Consider the following 23,984-nt stretch of genomic DNA (forward strand, 5'->3'; position numbering starts at 1 on the left):
CATACAGCTGCACTGTAATTTGTGCCATAAGTGAGGATTATTAATACATTTATATATTGCCAAGGTATATCCCCTACAACAGCAGTGTGTTCTGTTAGGTGTATTTCTGGGCAGAAAGTCTATTTTTCGTAGGGGCTAAGATGAATTGATTTGGCAGTTTTTGTATGTTCAGGGGTGGAATGTTGTGACACAATGGTGAGAGTAGGGTGAAAGGTGTTGTGCTATTACTGTAAAATGAAATGTTTGTCATAATTATAATGTACTGCAAGATATACAGTTGCAGCAATGCAGTATCCCCAAAACTGTTGGTCTTGACCCACTGGAGGCTGTTGAAATAGGATGAGGTGGATAGTGAGATATTTAAGGAAAATAGAAAAACATTTATACATTCCATTGACATTCACATCAGTCACCAACACAAAACCTCTTATAGTGCATCCACTACACAAGATCTATCTTCCGTGACCACTTTATTAGCTGGACCTGTACACCAAGCATGTGGCACTAACTGCAGAAAGCATACAGGCATGGTCAATAGGTTCAGTTGTTATTCAGACCAAACATCAGAATGGGGATTCACTCTGACTGTGGAATGATTGTTGGTGTGAGACTGGGTGGTTTGCATATCTCAAAAATTGCTGATCTGCTAGGGTTTTCACACACAACACTCACTAGATTTTGGGGTGTGGAAAACAAATAAAACAACCACTGAGTGACAGTTCTGTGGGCAAAAACATCTTGTTAATGACAGAGGAGAATAACCAGACTGGTCCAAGCTGACAGGAAGGCTCATATAACTCAACTCATATAACCACGCCTTACAACAGTGGGCTTACTTACACAGAAGGACATCTCTGAACACACAACACATCAAACCTTGAAGTGGATAAGCTACAGCAGCAGAAGACCAATGCGTTTAATAAATACTGAATAAAGTGGTTATATTTGAACATGTTTTGATGAAAAAAAAATGGCATCACTCAGATTTTTTGAAGGCTCAGTAAAAGCCCTGATGTAATTGCTGTGAACTTTACAGGCATGTTGTGATTATTACATGATCTCATAACCTGTTTGTACTGTACATTATATGTAGATAGGTAAGTGATAATCATATAGCATGAAGTGAGTGTGATTATATAATTTTGGTTCAGCCAGCAATGGGTTTTAAGAAGGTTATAAAGCACTGGAAGCAGATAATTGATAACTGACTGGTCTTTAACTCCCCACAGGATGACTCCAGAGCTATGTTCAACCACAAGACCTGGGACCAAGTCCGCCTTATCCTCAAGACCCACACCCCCACCCTTTTACCCTAAAAGCCCCACACCCAAACCCCAAACCCCCAAACCCTTTCCCCCTGTAAAGCTCACATGCACCATGACTCCGTCCACTCTCTCAGGCACTACATCCCTTCTGCACGCCAAGTTCATATCATCCTCCACTACAAGCTCCTGGCCACCTCCACTACCCTCCTCAATCCCCAGTGCCCCACCTCCCTCCACCTGTGGCCCTATACTCCCATCCACCTCCAGGCCCACCCTGCCCTCCACCTCCAACACCACACCACCCATTCCCTTGGCCTCTCTTCCTTCCCCTCCCTTCCTCAAACAGTCCACCCACCCTGGTATTAGCATCTTGGAGAAACTAATAAAAACATGCCCTGTGTGGCTCCAGCTGGGCATGGCACCTGAGCGGAGCAATAGCATTCTGCAGAGAGAAGTACCTGGGGTGAGACACTGATACCCTGACTAGCAGGTCCATAAAGATGATGATGATTTTCTCCATTGCAGCCTATGGGGCAAATGAATGCTACAGTGCACTGGACACCAGAGCCATAGAAAGAGAGAGTTGGGTCAATGGAGGGCCATTTGAATGCATGCATTTCTATTAGCAACATAAAGAGAAAACTGCAATTAATGGCGAATAGTAAACAATATATGCATTGATTTGCCGTAAATACATTGCACGCTGACCTCTATTGGATTTGTGTAGATAGTTCCATGATTCTTGTGGAATTATAATAAAAAGAAATACCTCGGATTGGTGTAAACAGCTAGCTAGCTGGCTTTTTGACACATCCCTTGGCTAACCAGCGTTTTGCTTGCTAACTATTGCAGTTTTGAAAAAAATATATATTATGTTTTTAAACTTCTACGGTAGTCTTGAATATTGACGTAATCTTTACGACTTTCAGATAGAATGTTTGTAGCCATTTATAAAACTAGTGTAATGCAGGAGGATGCAACTTTGAATAAGTGCCATGTTTGTAGCCATTTATAAAACTAGTCTAATGCAGGAGGATGCAACTTTGAATAAGTTAATCAATAAAGGCACAAAAAATAGCCTATGCAATAAGATCTGAATCCAAACTGACCAAATTTGATATGTAGTCTGTAATACTCCTTAATAGGAGGATCCATCGATATCAAGAACAACCCGTCCGTAACTGCACCCGCCATCTATGTAGGTGACTTCAATTGTCAACACACAGACTGGGGTTACAACCACACAACACCTAACGGAGTGGCATTGAGCGAGTGGGCCTCTAACACCGATGCTCTGCTGCTGTTCGACCCTAAGGAGCCTCCAAGTTTCTTCTCTGCAAGCTGGAATACCTTTACCAACCCAGACCTGGCCTTCGCCGTGTGCCGCAGCAATGACCCAAAACCGGAGAGACGCGTCCTGGACCGGTTCCCCCGCTCACACCACCGACCGTCCATCATTAAAGTCCCATTACTGGTGCAACCGGTCACAGGGAAACCTGTCAAAAGATGGAATTTCCCAACTGGGAGTCTTTTGTGAAGGAGACAGAAAAAAGGTCAGCTAGCCTGCCGGACCCAGAGACAGCCGACGTGGACGCTGCCTATGCAGCCTACTGCGGGGTCCTTCTGGGTGCGGCAAAGAGGACTATCCCACGTGGTTTCAACCGGAACTACATCCCAGGCTGAGACGAGGAGTGCAGCCGCCTCCTGCGTGACCACCAGCAGGCTAGCTCCAGGGAAGAGGTGGACGTGACTGCAGCGGCACTGCTCCAGAGGCTGGACATCACCCGTAGGGCCAGATGGAATGAAGTTGTTGAATCAATCGACTTTACCCACTCTAGTCGTAAGGCGTGGCAGACTATCAATCACCTATCAGGCAGAAATACAACGCCCCACAGGTGTCCGGTCCCAGCAGACGCCAACGCATCCCAGCTCCTGAGGAATGGCCACTTCCCGGATGCAGACAAAGACTTCGCCCGCCTGACATCGCGTGAGGTGTCTACCCTGTCTAGGGCGGCCAGTGCCGATACCAACCTCTCAGGAGATTTTACAGCGGACAAACTCAGTGAGGCCACAAGTAAGCTCAAGCCGGGCAAATCTCCGGGCCGTGACAATATCCACCCAGAGTTCATCACCCACCAGAGCACAACAACATCTGGCTGGCTCTGTGCATTCCTCTCGTCATGCTACCGGAGGTGCAAGCTCCCAAAGACCTGGCGTCGTGCCTCCTAAATCGCTTTGGATTAAAAGCGTCTGCCAAATGACTAAAATGTAAATGTAAATGTAAATGTCCGTCATAGCCCTGCCAAAGCCGAATAAACCTGCAGAAGACCCCAAGGCCTATAGACCCATCTCGCTACTCTGTGTCCCATTTAAGATCTTGGAGAGAATGATCCATAGCCGCATCGACCCAGTGGTGGACCCACAGCTCCCACGGGAACAAGCCGGTTTCCGCCGTGGTAGGTCAACAGTGGACTAGGTAACACTACTTTCACAAGACATCGAAAACAGCTTCCAGGACAATGAGAAAGCTGGGGTAGTATACCTGGATCTGACTGCCGCATACGACACCGTCTGGCACCGTGGATTACACCTGAAGCTATTGAGGACAATCCCGGATCGGCATATGGTGAAGTTCATCATGGAGATGCTGTCAAACCGCAGCTTCGTCCTACAGACCAGTGATGGCCAGCGCAGCAGGCTCAGAAGACTGAGGAATGGTGTCCCGCAGGGGTCGGTTCTCTCGCCGATGTTGTTTAACATTTACATCCATGATCTACCGGATATAGCATCTAGAAGGTATGGCTACGCAGACGACCTTGCCATCATGCTAAGACGACCAACATGGAAGGCGATGGAGGATGGCCTTAACCAAGACATGGGTACCCTGGTAGCCTACCTTCGAAACTGGCGTCTACAGCTCAGCATCGGTAAGACCGTAACAGCAGCATACCATCTCAGCAACAGGGAAGGGAACTGGAGGTGCGCATCGACAACAAACGCCTGGAGTTTCAGCAAGCCCCGAAGTACCTCGGCGTGCGTCTGGATCGGACACTGTCCTTCAAACAACATCTTGAAGAAGTTAAGGCCAAGGTAACTTCAAGGGTAGTCTCGCTGATCCGTCGCCTCGCCAGCACGACCTGGGGAGCCTCCGCTAAGACGCTACGTATATTTACCCAGGCCCTGGTCTATTCTGCAGCGGACTACTGCGCCCCAGCTTGGAGCAGGAGCCCGCATGCGAGAAAGGTGGATGTGGCTATTAACAACACCCTCCGGATCATAACTGGATGCCTGAAACCTACCCCTGTCTTCCTCTTGCCAGTCCTTGCGGGAATCGCTCCGGCTGGAGGCTGCCACCCTCGCACTGGCAAGAAAGGCACAGAAACACGACTGGCACATCCTGCATAACACCACAACGACAGCAGCGCCTCCAAGTAGACTCAAGTCCCGCCACCCCTACAACAAGGCGGCACAAGAGATGCTTCACTCTGTCCCTCAGGACCTGTCCAGAAATGCATGGCTGGTGGCAGCTTGGAAGCAGGAGTGGGAGATGGCCGGGCCCACCCGCATCCACGGCTACATCTGGGACCCGGGAGGTGGTGCCATAGGAGGAGATGACCTACCACGCCGGCAATGGATCTTATTGAACCGTCTACGAACTGGGGTTGGTCGCTTTAAATCATCTATGAAGAAGTGGGGTCTGGCAGACAGCGCTGCATGCGAGTGCGGCGAGCCTGAGCAGACTGCCGAACGCATAATTACCACCTGCCCCCTATACAGACCACCCTCGGAAGCCAGCCTCTTTGACGTAGGACCAGAGACAAGGGCATGGCTGCACAACATCGAGTTGGACCTCTGATGTTACATGAAAGAGAGAGAACAACAACCTAGCTGTCTGGTGCTAGCTATAACATTAACAGTAATATAATGTTAATTCATTCAAGCTATGGTTAGATGCAGTCTAACGTTGGGCGCCTCTATCTTTGGATGTCCTTATTTCACCACCACCTCCCAACAAAAAACACTATGACTATTATAAAATGTCCCCAGTCTTCTTCCCACCCATTAACCCCACCCCCATAAACTAATGCCCTATCTAATGCCCCAATTGTTCAGTAAAAAAGTATCAAAGCTTTACTACTTAGAAAATAAGTGGCAAAGAGGATTGAGAGCAGAACATTTATTACAATTCCTAGAAAAGGTAAGGTTTAAAAATGCGTAATGCAATCCCACAGCAACCCTCTTGTTGACATAAATTTTTCTCATTTGGCAGACACTTTAAATCCAAAGTGACTTACAAGTGCATAGGTTCTTCCACAAGTTACAGCGCATCCGGAAAGTATTCACAGCGCTTCACTTTTTCCACATTTTGTTATGTTACAGCCTTATTCCAAAATTGATTAAATTCATTTTTTCCCTCCAAATTCTACACACAATACCCCATAATGACAATGTGAAAAAAGTTTTTTTGAGATTTTTGCAAATTTATTAAAAATAAAAAACTAAGAAATCACATGTACCTAAGTATTCACAGCCTTTGCCATGAAGCTCAAAATTGAGCTCAGGTGCATCCTGTTTCCACTGATCAACCTTGAGATGTTTCTACAGCTTAATTGGAGTCCACCTGTGGTAAATTCAGTTGATTGGACATGATTTGGAAAGGCACACACCTGTCTATATAAGGTCCCACAGTTGACAGTGCATGTTGGAGCACAAACCAAGCATGAAGTCAAAGGAATTGTCTGTAGACCTCCGAGACAGGATTGTCTCGAGGCACAAATCTGGGGAAGGGTACAGAAAAATTTCTGCTGCTTTGAAGGTCCCAATGAGCACAGTGGCCTCCATCATCTGTAAATGGAAGAAGTTCGGAACCACCAGGACTCTTCCTAGAGCTGGCCGCCCGTCTAAACTGAGCAATCGGGGGAGAAGGGCCTTAGTCAGGGAGGTGACCAAGAACCCGATGGTCACTCTGTCAGAGCTCCAGCGTTCCTCTGTGGAGAGAGGAGAACCTTCCAGAAGGACAACCATCTCTGCAGCAATCCACCAATCAGGCCTGTATGGTAGAGTGGCCAGACGGAAGCCACTCCTTAGTAAAAGGCACATGGCAGCCCGTCTGGAGTTTGCCAAAAGGCACCTGAAGGACTCTCAGACCATGAGAAACAAAATTCTCTGGTCTGATGAGACAAAGATTGAACTCTTTGGCGTGAATGCCAGGCGTCATGTTTGGAGGAAACCAGGCACCGCTCATCACTTGGCCAATACCATCCCTACAGTGAAGCATGGTAGTGGCAGCATCATGCTGTGGGGATGTTTTTCAGCGGCAGGAACTGGGAGACTAGTCAGGATTGAGGGAAAGATGAATGCAGCAATGTACAGAGACATCCTGGATGAAAACCTGCTCCAGAGCCCTCTTGACCTCAGACTGGGACTGGTTCATCTTTCAGCAGGACAATGACCCTAAGCACACAGCCAAGATATCAAAGGAATGGCTTCAGGACAACTCTGTGAATGTCCTTGAGTGGCCCAGCCAGAGCCCAGACTTGAATCCGATTGAACATCTCTGGAGAGATCTGAAAATGGCTGTGCACCGACTCTCCCCATCCAACCTGATGGAGCTTGAGAGGTGCTGCAAAGAGGAATGGGCGAAATTGCCCAAAGATAGGTGTGCCAAGCTTGTGGCATCATATTCAAAAAGACTTGAGGCTGTAATTACTGCCAAGGGTGCATCAACAAAGTATTGAGCAAAGGCTGTGAATACTTATGTACATGTGATTTCTAAGTTTTTTATTTTTTAATAAATTTGCAAAAATTTCAAAAAAACTTCTTTCATGTTGTCATTATGGGGTGTTATGTGTTGAATTTTGAGGAAAAAATGAATTTATTCAATTTTGGAATAAGGCTGTAACATAACAAAATGTGGGAAAAGTGAAGCGCTGTGAATACTTTCCGGATGCACTGTAAAGCATCACATCCAACTTGTAACATACACATGATGTGCTGTTCTAAACAGAAAATACAGTCATCATAAGTGCCAATTTTTTTTTTTTGGGGTTAGACAAGAGGTATTTTGGAAATAGGGTGGTATGTTATTTTTACCCACATAACATATCTTTGCACCAGATAGCTACACAGGTTAACTCTGCAAGAAGGAGAAACATGATCGACTCAAAAAAAAAAAACTAAAGGCTCAAAGAGAAGTTAGGGTAAGAATACATATCCACTAATCCCATACCCAACTGGATTTCACAGCCACCTTACCCTACTGGTTGGCTGGTGTGAGGTTGTGGGAATCGATGAGGATTGGAATGCTGACCTGTCGTAGTCTTGGCAGTGTGTCTGAGATAGCCCCCCTAGGTGCAGGGCAAGTGGGGCCAATCTTGGGCTATTCAAAACAGAGGCAACATCACTTCATCCTCGAACAGTAAGAATAAAGATTGCTCATCTTCCAATTCCCCATCAGTATACTCAGGGGTGCCATCTACCTTCTTGGTCACAGATGTGATTTCTTCTGTCCTCATTGGTCGCCCGCAACTCTGACTGGTACACTTGCTTAAAGGGGCCTTCTTGATGGACTGGCAGAATTTAATATTCGGCACCTTGACTTTGAGGTGAACAAACAACTTTATACAGGCAGGAATATCTTGGGAAAAAAAAGTCTTGGATTTTGTTTCTTCCGAATATTAGATGATTTCTGAGGTACACAAACTGCCTTTCTCGGAAGCTACAGTCTTTGATTTGAGAGTTGTATTTCAGGTTTCGCCACTCAACCTTATCTTGGGAACTTTCTCGCAATTGACTGTAGACTTCTTGCAGGGACTCTTGATGTTCCTGGATCCAATCATCAACCTTTCCCAAACTGGATATTCACGATTTCTGCAGAGAAATAAATCAACAGGTAGTTGAGGCTCACACCCCAAACATAAGGCAATATGGACTCGCCCCTAAAGACTGATGAACTGTGGTGTTGTACTCATATATCAGCTGTGATAGGTACTACTCTTCTTCTCTGGGGGTAGAGTATGGATCAGATCATGCAGAGTCAGATTGAAACACTCGCACTGCCCATTCCCCTGAGTGTGGTAAGGAGTAGTATGGTGTTTTTTAATCCCCTACATCTCACACAGTTGCTTGATGATGTAGCTTCCGAAATTTGTACCTTGGTCCAGATGCATATTAACCACTGTGCCTGCACCTCGATCCCTCGTAGGGATGGCGTCAATGTATTTGGTAAAAACAATTATCAATACTGATAATTAATATTCAATTCAATAGGTTGCATAATAATTTGGCATTTAAGAGGCCCGGGGCTACTGAAAAAAGACCCAGTGCTATATCCAGGGCCTAGACACACCACTGCCTACCAGAGCAGGAAAAGTCTCTTGCTCTTATCTGTTATTGTGGGGAAAATTCATGTCCATCATGCCAGCAAAGGTGGGCTCACGGCAGCTGTGGAGTAGAGTTTGCCACCTGGTGGTGGTTGTGTGAAAAACAATCCCTAAAAACAAACCCAAAATGAGTAATCTTGCTACACATGACTGCTCCACCTTTTACAGGTTGAAATGCAATGCTGCTGCTCCCTACTGTCTGACATCAGACATATTTTTTGCCGGCTGGCTACAGAGGTAAAAAACCACCTACAATGCCCTAGCAACCTCCTAGCAACACCCTAGCAACCACCTAGCAGCAGGTTAGCAACCACCTAGCAACACTCCAGCAACCACGTAGCAACACCCTAGCAACCACCTAGCAACATCCTAGCAACCACCTAGCAGCACCCAAGCCACCACCTAAAACCACCTAAGTAACCATCTAGCAACACCAAAGCAACCACCTAGCAAAACCTATAAACCACATAACAACACTCTAGCAACCACTTAAAACACATTAGCAACACCCTAGCAACACCCTAGAAACTAGATAGCAACACTCTAGCAATCACTTAAAACACATTAGCAATACCCTAGCAACCACCTAGCAACCACCTAACACACCTTAGCAACCATCTAGCAACACCCTAGAAACTAGATAGCAACACTCTAACAATCACCTAAAAGACATTAGCAACACCCTAGCAACCAGCTAGCAACACCCAACAACACCATAGCAACCACCTAGCAACACCCTAGAAACCACCTAGCAAGAAGAGCCAGTTGGCAGGACTGTCGTCCGGGACAGGACAGCCCCTCAGGGCTTCCTCCACTTTGTTGACAATGTCAAGCTGTGTGGCAGCAACCAGGGTACAGGGAGGCAGGATGGTGGTAGGCTCTTTGTCTGCTTAGTGGTGAGTGCAGACGGGTGCATCAGGCTTGACATTCATTCAGCCAGGCCAGGTCAGGGTGAAATGGAAACAATTGAGAAACAATGACCACAGGCCTGTCGGGGGGTTGAGTCTCTTGGGCGACCTCAGGTACTCAAGGTTGCGGTGGTCAGTCCAGACGATGAATGGAGTGGTGGCCCCCTCCATCAGATGGCACCTCTCCTCGAAGGCCAACTTCACTGCCAGGAGTTCCCGGTCACCAATGCTGTAAGAAAAGGAATGGTCCAGGGATCGCTGGGACAGCACTGCTCCTTCTCTGGGTCAGGCATGGTCAGGACAGGGACAGAGGAGAAGCTCCTCTTCAGCTGAGTTGGAGGCAGGTGTCCAGCAGAAGATGACCTTGCTGGAGGTCAGGGCAGACAGTTCCGGTTCAGGAGGGCCTGGACGCCTGGCACGAGGGACCGGAGGAGGCTGGAGATGGTCGGGTGTACACTCGGATGGCCAAGTTAATCGAGGGCGTCGAGGGAGGCTGGCAGCTCGCAGGTGGTGAGCTGGTTGAGGATCTGCTCCAAAAGCCCATTCTGGAAGGCCCCGTGGAGCTCAGTGTCAAGGTCGCAGGCAAAGGGTCGCTAACTAGCGAAACAAAAACAGAATCCAAACACCAAAGTCAAAAAGCCAAAATGGGCCGATACACTGTGGTTCAAAACAAGACAGACGGGTAAAGCAAAATGCTGAAGTCGGAGATAAAACAGGTCGTAACAGAAATCAATCAGCTGGAGAGTATGGTTGGGACACATAACAATCTGGCGACAAGTTAGACAAACCGTGTTCACTGGTAAAAAGAGGAAAATGGCAATCAGGTGTGGGAAACAATCAGGAAGTTAGAGACAGGTGAAACAAATGACAGGGAATTAATTAACTGACAGATAGACTATGGTATACACAGAGGGTAACAAAACAGGGAAACGTTAACCACTTAGACAAAAACTAGACAACGATAAACACAGATCCTGACACAGCCACTTTTAATAATTCTGTAACCGTGGGGTTTTCTGTCATTTTAATAATAGCATAGGTAGTTAAAAACATGTTTTATAACATTAACTGAAATAGGCTATACCTTCAAATGGTTACTGGAGGCACAGTGGGCCAACTGTCTTCATTTGCCCAATATTTTGTCATCCCATCCACATCACAACATGCCCAGCATGTCCCTCGAGTATGATTGGACGATTCATTGCATTTAACTTAAGGCATGGATAAGCAGTGATTTTTAATTCTGCCACATTCCAGTAGTCACAGAGCGAAATGCAATGGGATGAATTTCATTTTCATGTTGGCTCGAAAGCGACACACTGACGTTAAAAAGCAAACACAGGCCACTCTGGTGTTTAATAAATGCAATAATGAGGATTGTTTTTAATTCTGAAACATTCCGTGCAAAACACAGTGGCCCCAAAGTGAAATGCAATGGTGTGTATTGCATTATCATTTTGTCACAAAAACAATTCACTGACATTGCAAATCAATACATCCAATATTGCATTTCCCTATAGGTGTTTTTAAGAGAACAGGCAGTGCAATGTAATATGCGTTTTGTTTTTAAATATGGTGTGATAAATGTGCATCATTTATGTTAAAGCAAACGCAAATGTTTATTACATTACACAATGTGTCGCTCTACTGATTGCATTTAATTATGTTAAGTTTCTGAAAATATTCCAGAGGAAGGCATAGATTCTCTGGATCTTGTACAGCAAGAATCTGCACATCCAACACTCAGCAGCAATGTTCTTGGAGAAGGAAAGTTTTTTGTCCAGTTCAGTGTATGGAAACATGTATAATTTTTAAATCTATTTTATTGCAGGTTTTTCAGAGGACAGAAACTCAATATGTTCCTCATCCTCTGGGTTGCGATAATGTTGCTCAGAATTAAATTAAATCAGTCTTGATGTCTGTAGATCTTTCTGGTGAGGAAGAACACCAATTTAGAGAGGATGGTCCTGTCAGTGCGTCTCCCTGACCAGCATGAGGCACCACAACTTCAAGATCTGATCATCAAGGAGGACAAGTCATGTGAGTAGGATGCAGACTAAGTGCTGTTGCAACACACACACACACAAAGTAAAAAAGAAATGTGCCTCAAGTATGGTATAATCCAAGATGGCAGCATGTTAGTGTTTGTGTGTGATTTATCTACCATTTGCATTTTAAAATACATTCTTCCATTGTGCAATCTTTTATGTATTGAAGTTGCAAGCAAATCCATGCTTGTTTACACCTTGGAAACACATTTCAAAATGGATAGGGCCAACATCACAACATACGTATCCCCAAAGAAGCTCAAATGGAAGGGTTTGATATTCACATTCAAAAATTATTTGAAGTGGACAATTTTTACGACAGCTGGACTTGGAAATATATCAGATTGTTCTGGGCCCAGTATTTCAAAACTAGTGAAACAAAGCTGTGATCCTAAAGATTTGGTTATGCAACCCTACTCTTCTTCTAAGGTGGAGATTAGGATCGTCTTGATCCTGAAAATTCGGATAATTTTGATCCCATGGAAAGGATGGATTCAGGATGGATTCAAGTTGATGTTGGGACATGTGGGGCACATTTAACAAAATAGTTTTATCTAATGATTGCACATTAATAGGGACACAAACCCTGAGTGTGGTTTGTATTAACTTCCATTATATTTCACAATAGTTAAAAGGAAGCTCCTGAAACATTCATGTTAACAACTGAGCCGAGACATTAAAATATGTTAAAGCAACAGGCATGAAAGGACAATGTGACATTAGTTACATTACAAACCGAAGTAAGAAACGTGTTTTAAACAGTGGCAGAAATCGCAAAGTGAATGGACTGATTAAATAGGGTGGACCACTCTTCTTTCTGTACCTCACAATATTATCGTAAATAAATAATATGTACCCATTTTTGGTAGCCTCTAATAAAAGTAATTTCACAATTAATCTAGTTTAGTATCATAGCAAACAGTTGTGACACACCACATTTTATGGATATGTCTCTGATTGGTTTATTAAAATTTTTCAGCCTATCATAGCCTGCTTTACTGGCATTGACACTTCTTTGATCCTCATATTGAGAAACAGAAACAATACTCCTAGACTCAACTCTAAGATCTTTTGCTAACTCTTTTATGCATGAACTAATGATGAAACAAACCTGTCCTTCAATAAGAATAACTTCTTGTGTTTTGTGAGTGAACAGGTTTGCACATACACTAATGTCATCAGCATGCAGAGACAAGGGCAGGTTCTACATGCGGTTCTTATTTACCAAGCAAGAAATTCAGGAACAAATGAGAAAGAAAGTAATTGAGATCTATCAGTCTGGAGAAGGTTATAAAGCCATTTATAAAGCTTTGGGACTCCAGCGAACCACCTTCCCAGGAGTGGCCGGCCGACCAAAATTACCCCAAGAGCGCAGCGACGACTCATCCAAGAGGTCACAAAAGACCCCACAACAACATCCAAAGAACTGCAGGCCTCACTTGCCTCAGTTAAGGTCAATGTTCATGACTCCACCATGAGAAAGAGACTGGGCAAAAATGGCCTGCATGACAGAGTTCCAAGACGAAAACCACTGCTGAGCAAAAAGAACATTAAGGCTCGTCTCAATTTTGCCAGAAAACGTCTTGATGATCCCCAAGACTTTTGGGAAAATACTCTGTGTTCTGACGAGACAAAAGTTGAACTTTTTGGAAGGTGTGTGTCCCATTACATCTGGCGTAAAAGTAACACCGCATTTCAGAAAAAGAACATCATACCATACCAATAGTAAAATATGGTGGTGGTAGTGTGATGGTCTGGGGCTGTTTTGCTGCTTCAGGACCTGGAAGACTTGCTGTGATAAATGGAACCATGAATTCTGCTGTCTACCAAAAAATCCTGAAGGAGAATGTCCGGCCATCTGTTCGTGATCTCAAGCTGACACGAACTTGGGTTCTGCAGCAGGACAATGATCCAAAACACACCAGCAAGTCCACCTCTGAATGGCTGAAGAAGACTTTGGAGTGGCCTAGTCAAAGTCCTGACCTGAATCCTATTGAGATGCTGTGGCATGAACTTAAAAAGGCGGTTCATGCTCGAAAACCCTCCAATGTGGCTGAATTACAACAATTCTGCAAAGATGAGTGGGCCAACATTCCTCCACAAGAGACTGTAAGAGACTCATTGCAAGTTATCGCAAACGCTTGATTGCAGTTGTTGCTGCTAAGGGTGGCCCAAGCAGTTATTAGGTTTAGGGGGCAATCACTTTTTCACCCAGGGCCATGTAGGTTTGGATTTTTTTTCTCCCTTAATAATAAAAACCTTCATTTAAAAACTGCATTTTGTGTTTACTTGTGTTGTCTTTGAATAATATTTAAATTTGTTTGATGATCTGAAACATTTAAGTGTGACAAACATGCAAAAAAATAAGAAATCAGGAACAAAACACTTTTTCACACCACTGTACATAACAATAACCATTGTTTTTGATAACTGCTGCACATCTGCCTTGCATCGAGTAAACCAACATCTGACACCTAGAAACAGGTATTTCAGCCCAGAATGAACAAACTACATTCCAACGTTACTGTGAATTTTTAGGTTTTGCTTCAGAAACTGCATTTTTAATGTCACCCCACAAGTTTTAAATGGGGTTGAGGTCAGGGATTGAGCTGGCCACTCCATTACCTCAATCCTTTTTCTCTGGAACCAAGATGTTGCTCGCTTACTTGTGTGTTTGCGGTCGTCGTCTTGTCAAAACAACTGTTTCAGGGGAATTTCCTCTTCGGCATATGGCAACATAATCTCTTCAAGTATTTTGATGTATTCAAACTGATCCATGATCCCTGGTATATGAACCCAACACCGTAGTATGAAAAACATCCCTATACCATAATTTTTGCGCCACCATGCTTCACAGGGTACTGTGGCTTGAATTCAGTACCCAGGGGTCGTCTGACATACTGTTAATGACCACTAGACCCGAAAATAACAATTTTACTCTCATCAATCCACAGAATGTTACGCCATATCTCTTTGGGCCAATCGATGTGTCCCTTGGCAAATTTTAACCGATTCTGCACATTCCCTTTTTTCAACAATGGTGCTTTATTGCTAATAGCTTAGCTTCGATCAAATGTCTTCTGACTGCAACAGCACTTACAGGTAATAGTAGATCTTTCTGGAGCTGATTCGATCCATTCTTCGATCCGTTTTAACAGTAGTTGCTCGTTTTCTTCCACTTGTTTCGGGTTTTTGTGGCCATTTTAAAGCATTTGAGATCATTTTAGCTGAGCATCCTATAATTTGCTGCACTTCTTTATACGTTTTCCCCTCTCCAATCAAGTTTTTAATCAAATGACGTTGTTCCTCCGAACAATGTTTGGAACGGCCCATGTTTTTTTTACGAAACATTTGCTTCCCTTACATTTGCTTTCTTCCTTAATAAAGGACAATTAATGACACATGTTTTTTCACAGAATTAATTAATTCTCTAATTAAACTCCATACTGCTATTATTTTTAACACGCCCCTTTCAATGAATGAGTCAATTACTCAGAACAAGCAGCATGTCATGACTGTTTTTCTATTACACTACTACAGAAATATCACTACTACTAATAACAGTGGTTCATCAGGTTACTGATGTTGTACTGCTATTTTCTTGATCACAGCTGTATTTTATTTGTATCCACACACTAAAACTGCACCCAGATCACTGTGTTGGTTCAAGTCTTTTTCTCCCTGAGCTTTGAATCTTCAAAGCACCAAAGACTGCGTTCTATATATGTGCATATGTACTTCTAGATTTTTTTTTACAAATCCTGAAGTGGAATTGTCTCTATTTGGACTTTATTGTCTTTATTTGTGGCAGCCAATTTTAAGTAGAATTCATTTTGAAGATAGAAATTGGACTGTATTTACCATTTCTTTTAATTTGGCATTACCATGTGTTTGGAATTGTTGAGCACATTTCTGCATGGGACAGGGCTGTTTACCCTTTTATTGTAACAGGAGTGTAACAGGTTTAATGTTGTCACGTTAAAAATCGATTTTGATAAGTATTCAATAATTTCTGGCATTATCTGCTGCTTAGACATCTCCGCTTTCTAATAGCATCTTCCTAGCACGCTCGTATTGCAGTTTGATTGATCTTAATTAACATGTTCTTCAGTCAAAAAACATCAACAAGGTTGGAGCTAACCAGCAATATCTCAAGACGGATATGAACATAACATGCAGTTACAGCCAAGAATGGCCAAGAAAGGACATGACTGTGTGAGGCCAGACCCAGGCGATGCTCAGTGAACTTTGTGCATCTTTTGGCATATTCATTTTCAGTTTTGTGTGGAGGAGAATTTGCTCCAACTGAAAGTTCCGCTGTACACGTGAGTCTCACTGGGAAGTTCAATGGCAAAACAAATGATCAGGGGCCTATATTATGAAGCAGAATTGCTGATTTAGCCCTGAGTAAACCCTAGAATAGCTGGGGGTTTTTCAGTTCATGTTCCAAATTTAGGAGGATTCCAGGTAACTCAGTAGCTAATCTTGCTTTGTGATACAATTCCATTCTCTATGGATGCATTTCTATTTAAAAACGAAAGATGATAGCCAGACAGACAAAGTCACTGCAGCTGAGATAACAAGCGTGCATTACAGTGTATACTGCTCTCATTCATAGATGTGCTTTAACTGCAGACTTTGTTTTCCGTGGTCTTCCGGGTCTTTTGGTGTTGCTGAGCTCACCGGTGCGTTCTTTCTTTTTAAGAATGTTCCAAACAGTTGATTTGGCCACACCTAATGTTTTTGCTATCTCTCTGATGGGTTTGTTTTGATTTTTCAGCCTAATGATGGCTTGCTTCACTGATAGTGACAGCTCTTTGGATCTCATTGTCCTTAGTTAGTAAGTGCATCATTCTGACCAGGTGTTTAGTATCGCTGCGGACTTTCCTCTAGACGCGGTAATGTTGATTTTTAAATTGCTCATTTGAACAGCAAGGGTTAGGGCTTGAGCCAGTTTGTTTGTCTATTACCTGTTAATCACTTCTACTGGTTGCATACCTGTAGAGTGATTGAACATTTGTCTTAAATAGCTTAAATAGCTGTGGAATTTATCAGTAGATTAGCTTTGATTTGATATTGCTTGTGAGCAATTGTAGGCGATTTAAATAGGCGTGTCAGAGCGACGCTAGCGTAGCTCCGTCCCAGTTTGTGATGTTATGTTTCACCCCATCCCAGTCTGCTCTCTCCCTCGAAGATGTGGGCCTCCACAGCGTCGGAACCCCTCCAACCTCAGCTACCCCCCACTGACCCCCTGTGAGGACTTTGCTGTCACAGGGGGACTATGGAACTGCCAGTCTGCCACTCGGAAGGCTGACTTCATCCCTGCGTATGCCTCCCTCCAGTCCCGACAATTCCCTGCCCTCACAGAGACCTGGATCACACCTGACAACACCGCCACTCCCGCTGCCCTCTCATCCTCCTTCTCCTTCTCGCACACTCCCCGGCCTTCCGGCCGTGGTGGTGGTACTGGTCTTTTAATTTCCCCCTCATGGAAATTCTCTGTTCTCCCCCTCTCTGACCTGTCCATATCCACTGTCACGTTTCAGGTCTGTCTCGCCATGTTTTATGTTTATTCATGTTGTCTTAGTCACGTAGTGTCTTATCATGTATGATGTTGGTCTAGGTTCGTCATGTTGTTTAGTTTATTTCTTGTTACGATTTATTTTCTCGTCATGTCTAGTTATGTTTCGTTACGATTATATTACCTGGTTATGTTGAGTGATTATCGTCTTAGTTTCGCTTTGTGTTATGTTTCGATGCATGTTTATTGTTACGTTAACTGGTCGTTGTTATGCATACACTTTTACATGTTTTTCCGCAAACCTTGCGTTCCGCCTTTTCTCTCTCTCTCTCTCTCGTTCTGTCCTTCACTCCCCTAGTGTTTCTATTTGTCTATTTACTAAAACTACTAACGCTAGATCAGGATTGGGTAGAAACTAACAAGACTAATCATGTGTTCATGTTACCTTACGTTTCTCGTGCATGTCATTTACTAATTTACTAATGCTAGGGCAGGATAGGTTTATTACTAACGATTACTAATCTCCTTGTTAAACTTGTCATCCATCGCACCTGTTTTCCATTTCCTTGCTACGCTCCAACTAATTGTCTACACCTGTCTACACCTGCATTTATAGCCCAGTCGCGCAACTGTTCACTGCGAAATTGTCTGCCTCTGTTTACCACGCAACTCTTGAGCATTATTTACTGTTTGATTACACGTTACGATCCACGCCTGTTTACCGACCATTGTTTATTGATTTCTGTTTTGTGACCATCGTTTGTTTTTTGACTTCGTCCTTGCCTACCGGTTTTGTACTTTTGCTTCGCTGATTGTTTCATGGTTTCGACTCCCGCTTCGTCCACGACTACGCCTCTGCCTGCCGTCCGTCTGTTCATCTGCCCCGCTGACAGCTCTCCTGCTACCGGACCTCCCTGCACGTCTACCGACTACGAGTTTGCCTCTTCCCTCGGCACCGTGCTTTTTGTTTGTTTACTTTTTGTTTGGCTGGATCTACGTGTATGGACTTTGCTTGTGTTGACTACTCTCCTGGGATTCGTCCCGAATAAAGCCCTGAGGGGTCTTTATATTACTATTGTTTCTGAGTCGTGCATTTTGGGTCCAACCCCCACGCACCCGTCTCATCCACTTTTGAATTCCATTCTGTTGCAGTATCCTACCCTACTAACCTTTTCATTGCAGTTATCTACCGTCCTCCAGGGCCCCTGGGAAACTTCCTTGATGAGCTAGACACCCTTCTCACTTCCTTCCCTGAGGATGGCACCCCACTGATTCTCCTTGGAGACTTCAACATCCACCTAGAAGCCTCCCAGGCTGCTGCCTTCCTACCGCTAATCCACTCCTTCGGCCTCTCCCTGCAACACTCTCCTCCAACCCACAAGACGGGCAATGTCCTAGACCTTGTCTTTGTGAGGAACTGCTCATGCTCCAATTTCACGGTTACCCCTCTGCATACATCTGATCACCACTTCATCTCATTCTCCCTCCCTCTTCCTCCCCATCCTCCTCCCCATCCTCCTACCCACACTTCCTCAGCCCGCCATAACCTCCGCTCCCTCTCACCCTCTTCCTTTGCCAGCACCGTCACCGCCTCACTCCCCCCTCTCGAATCCTTCTTCAAACTCCCCACTAACTCTGCATCTGCCACCCTCCTTTCATCTCTCTCCTCCGCCTTTGACTCTCTCTGTCCCCCTGTCTCAAAGCCACCTCGCACATCCCCTCCCAGTCCTTGGATATCTGACACCCTCTGTACCTCCAGGGCCAGCCTTCGCGCAGCGGAGAGGAAGTGGGGGAAATCCAGGGACACTTCAGACCTCACGACTTACCAGTCTCTCCTGGCGGCATTCTCTTCCGCTGTCACTGCCGCCAAAGCAAAATACTATCAAACACAAATTCAGAACTCCGGTTCTAACCCCCGGAAACTTTTCTCTATTTTCTCCTCTCTCCTCAACGCACCGCCTCCTCCTCCTCAGTCCTCCTTCGCTGCTGATGACTTTGCTGATTTCTTCGATGAGAAGGTCACAGTCATCCGCAGATCCTTTACAACCACCGCCCCCCTCACTGTGCCCTTCCCCCCCTCTAGGCCCATCCCTTCCTTTTCCACTTTCTCTCCCCTTACAGACTCTGATGTTTCTCAACTCCTGCTCTGCCACCGCCCTACAACCTGTGCCCTTGACCCTATCCCCTCTTCTCTTCTCCAGACTATCACACCAGACATTCTCCCATTTGTCACCTCCCTTGTCAACTCCTCCCTGTCTTCCGGCTGTTTTCCAGCATCCTTCAAGAGGGCCCACATCACTCCGCTGCTAAAAAAGCCTGCTCTGGATCCCTCCATCATCCAGAACTACCGCCCGGTATCTCTTCTTCCTTTCCTTTCTAAAACTATAGAACGAGCCGCTTCTACTCAACTTTCTTCTTTCTTTTCTAACAACTAGACCCCCATCAATCTGGCTTCAGATCGGGCCACTCAACAGAGACTGCGCTCCTCTCCGTCAGTGAGTCACTCCATGCCGCACGAGCAGCCTCCCTCTCCTCTGTCCTCATTCTTCTAGATCTCTCTGCTGCCTTCGACACTGTGGATCACTCCATCCTCCTGTCTGCCCTGTCAGCAACGGGCATCTGTGGCACAGCCCTGGACTGGATTGAGTCCTACCTCTCTGGTCGCTCCTTCCAGGTTGCCTGGGCTGGTTCGGTATCGACACCTCGGCCCCTCGCCACAGGAGTTCCCCAGGGCTCAGTCCTTGGCCCGCTTCTTTTTTCTCTTTACACTCGCTCCCTTGGCCCTGTGATCACTGCACATGGGCTATCCTACCACTGCTACGCGGACGATACCCAACTCTTCGTCTCGTTCCCGCCATCTGATACGCAGGTTTCAGCTCGTATCTCTGCTTGCCTGAGGGACATCCAGAGCAGGATGGACAACCACCATCTAAAGCTCAACCCAGGCAAGACTGAAATGATATTCATCCCTGCTAATACCTCTCCCCATCTGGATCTCTCCATTTCCCTCGGGGATACCACACTCACGCCATCACCCAGTGCACGGAACCTCGGCGTGGTGATGGACAGCAGACTGTCCCTTTCCGAGAACATTGCGGCGGTGACCCGGTCTTCCTATACAACATACGGAGAATCCGCCCCTTTCTCACCCCCTACTCGACCCAGCTCCTGGTCCAAGCGATGGTTCTGTCCCGCCTGGACTACTCCCTCTTGGCTGGCCTCCCAGCGTCCGCCATCAGACCCCTCCAACTCATCCAGAATGCAGCAGCTCGTCTGGTCTTCAACCTTCCCAAATACTCACACGTCACCCCCCTGCTTACTTCCCTCCACTGGCTGCCTGTCATGGCTCGCATCAAATTCAAAACATTGGTGCTAGCCTTCCAAGCAGTTAAAGGGTCTTCCCCAGCTTATCTACAAAAAATCATCAGACCCTACACCCCTGCCAGACCTCTTCGTTCAGCCTCCACAGGCCGCTTGGCACCTCCCCCTCTCCGAACCTCCACCTCACGCTCACGACTACTGTTTGTTCTGGCTCCACGGTGGTGGAACGAACTCCCCATTGAGGTCAGAACTGTAGAATCTCTCCCCACCTTCTAGCGCAAGCTGAAGACACACCTCTTCAAGCAGCACCTCTCCCCATCCCTCCCTACCTCCCTGTGAACCTTAATTGTTGTCTCTGTGACTTGCTTTGTGTATCGGTATTTTTAGTTGGCTAGGTAAGCAGTGTTTGGATAATTAACTTTGGTCACTTTTGCTCTGTTTTGTTTGTTCCTTTGTTCCAAAAAAAAAAAAATTGGCCCTCATCCTTATCTTTGTTGTACAGGTAGCAGTTGAAATTGTACTTCCCTCTAGGGTCTTTCAGCGCACTTATCCCTGGTTATGGGTATGCACTTTGTTGTACGTCGCACTGGATAAGAGCGTCTGCCAAATGCCAATAATGTAATGTAATGTCATAGTGAGAGTTGACAGCAACAGATTCCAAATGCAAATAGCACACTTGAAATGAACTCTAGACCTTTTATCTGCTCCTTGTAAATGAGATAATGAAGGAATAACACACACCTGGCCATGGAACAGCTGAGCAGTCAATTGTCCCATTACTTTTGTTCCCTTAAAAAGTGGGAGGCACATATAGAAACTGTTGTAATTCCTACACCGTTCACCTGATTTGGATGTAAATACCCTCAAATTAAAGCTGAAAGTCTGCAGTTAAAGCATATCCATTATCCAAATTCAAATCCATTGTGGTGGTGTATAGAGCCAAAAAGAGGAGAATTGTGTCGATGTCCCAATATTTATGGACCTGACTGTATGTTACAGGTCCCAGAAGATGAGATTGCAAAGACAATATGGAACTCCAATTTGAACTCTTCTGAACTTCTCAACTCATCTTCTTCCTCCAGATGAGCTCACCTTTATCCCTTGAGCCCTGTGCTTCTGACACAATATATGCCCAAAAATACAAAATAGATGGTTGTACGTGGGATTTTTATAAGCCGGTCAATTTAAGTTCGCAAACATAATTTTTGATTTCTGTGGTACTGTATTATTATTTATTACTAGGCTATAATGTATTTATTTAGTTTTAACAACATGGCATTATCATCCATGCAGGCAGTCAGGAAGTGTGCACAAGTGTGCATGCTAACAAAACTAACAATGCTACTAAAGATCTGACCTTTGACTTCCCTCCCTCTTTCTTTCCTCTTTGCAGTCATATATCTTGAGGGCTCAGTACTGGTCTTTGATGACATCTTCAAACTCATCGCATTCTATTGCATCAGCCGGTAAGGTATACTTCATCTCACTGGCAATAGCAGTTCTGTAAATTTGTTTTCTGTTGCACTTTCCTGGTACTGGAAATGATAATGATACCACCTTTTTTTTTACCACTAAAAAAGGTGTGAACAATGTCACATTGCACAAAATGTATTAAATAATGCTTTGTCAAGATACATTTTTTATGTGATAAACTGATGGTGTACAGTGGGCTCCAGAATAATTACCCTTAATATACAGTACTGTGCAAAAGTTTTAGGCAGGTGTGGAAAAATGCTGTAAAATAAGAATGCTTTCAAAAATAGAAATGTTAATAGTTTATTCTTTAACAATTCAATTAACAAAATGCATGAACAGAAGAAGTGAATGAACAGAAGAAAAATCTAAATCAAATCAGTATTTGGTGTGACCAGCCTTTGCCTTCAAAACAGCAGCGTAGTGGTTAAGGTAAATGACTGGGACATGCAAGGTCGGTAGTTCTAATCCCGGTTTAGCCACAATAAGATCCACACAGCCGTTGGACCCTTGAGCAAGGCCCTTAACCCTGCGTTGCTCCAGGGGAGGATTGTCTCCTGCTTAGTCTAATCAACTGTACATTGCTCTGGATAAGAGTGTCTGCCAAATGCCAATAATGTAATGTAATTCTTCTATGTATACTTGCACACAGCTTTTGAAGGAACTCGGCAGGTAGGTTGCTCCAAACATCTCGGAGAACTACTCACAGTTCTTCTGTGGATTTAGGCAGCCTCAAATGCTTCTGTCTCTTCATGTAATCTCAGACAGACTTAATGATGTTGAGATCAGGGCTCTGTGGGGGCCATACCATCACTTCCAGGACTCCCTGTTTTTCTTTACTTCTTTTCTTTTCTTAATGATAGTTCTTAATGGCTGTATGTTTGGGGTTGTTGTCCTGCTGCAGAATACATTTGGGGCCAATCAGATGCCTCCATGATGGTAGTGCATGATGGATAAGTACTTTTCTGCTTTGAGGAGACCATTAATTCTGACCAAATCCCCAACTCCATTTGCAGAAATGCAGCCCCAACCGCTCCCCAGCCCTTCGGTGAACAAATTGCCTTCTGCTACAGCCAAATATTTCAAATTTTGCTGCTGCTATTTTTCTGCACCCCAGTTCCTGTGTTTTTGTGCATAGTTGAGTCGCATGGCCTTGTTTCCTCGTCGGAGGTATGGCTTTTTGGCCGCAATTCTTCCATGAAGACAACTTCTGACCAGACTTCTCCGCACAGTAGATGGGTGTACCTGGGTCCCACTGGCTTCTGCCAATTGTGAGCTGATGGCACTGCTGGACATCTTCCGATTGTGAAGGGAAGTAAGCATGATGTGTCTTTCATCTGCTGCACTACGTTTCCTTGGCCAACTACTGCATCTACGGTCCTCAACGTTGCCCATTTCTGTGTGCTTCTTCAATAGAGCTTGGACAGCACATCTGGAAACCCCTGTCTGCCTTAAAATTTCTTCCTGGGAGAGATCTTGCTGATGCAGTATAACTACTTTGTGTCTTGTTGCTGTGCTCAGTCTTGCCTTGATGTATGACATTAAACTGTCTTCAGCAACCTCACCTTGGAAGCAGAGTTTGGCTGTTCCTCGCCCAGTTTTAACCCTCCTGCTGTTTCTACAGCTGTTTCTGTTTCAGTTATTGATTGCATTTCAACCTATATATTAAATTGACGATCATTAGCTCCTGTTTGGTATAATTGGTTAACACACCTGACTATATGCCTCCAAAATCCCTGACTTTGTGCAAGTGTACCACGGGCGACATGGCTCAGACAGTAAGAGAAGTCGTCTGCCAGTTGGAGGGTTGCCGGTTCGATCCCCCGCCTGGGCTGTGTCGAAGTGTCCCTGAGAAAGACACCTAACCCCTAAATGCTGCTGACGAGCTGGTCTGTGCCATGCATGGCAGCCAATCGCCGTTGGGGTGTGAGTGTGTGTATGAATGGGTGAATGAGAAGCATCAATTGTACAGTGCTTTGGATAAAGGCGCTATATAAATGCCAACCATTTACCTAGAAGAATTGATGCTGGTTTGAAGGCAACGGGTGGTCACACCAAATATTGAT

The 23,984-nt window shown here is 44.9% G+C and overlaps 1 protein-coding gene across 3 annotated transcripts in view; it reads left to right on the top strand.

Annotated features, from left to right (window-relative positions):
* LOC133129820 (ras and Rab interactor 3-like) overlaps positions 1 to 23,984 on the top strand; it is a 68,508-nt gene that overhangs the window by 25,678 nt on the left and 18,846 nt on the right. For 2 of the 3 annotated variants that reach the window (XM_061244160.1, XM_061244161.1), the window contains exons 2-4: positions 1,230 to 1,728; positions 11,481 to 11,595; positions 21,839 to 21,911. In XM_061244160.1, the coding sequence (XP_061100144.1) occupies positions 1,230 to 1,728; positions 11,481 to 11,595; positions 21,839 to 21,911 (687 nt within the window). Of the gene's footprint in view, positions 1 to 1,229; positions 1,729 to 9,845; positions 10,066 to 11,480; positions 11,596 to 21,838; positions 21,912 to 23,984 lie in introns of those variants that run through there. The other variant, XM_061244162.1, reaches the window with a different exon arrangement.

Source organism: Conger conger, chromosome 5 (assembly GCF_963514075.1).
Source record: "Conger conger chromosome 5, fConCon1.1, whole genome shotgun sequence".
NCBI lineage: Eukaryota > Metazoa > Chordata > Actinopteri > Anguilliformes > Congridae > Conger > Conger conger.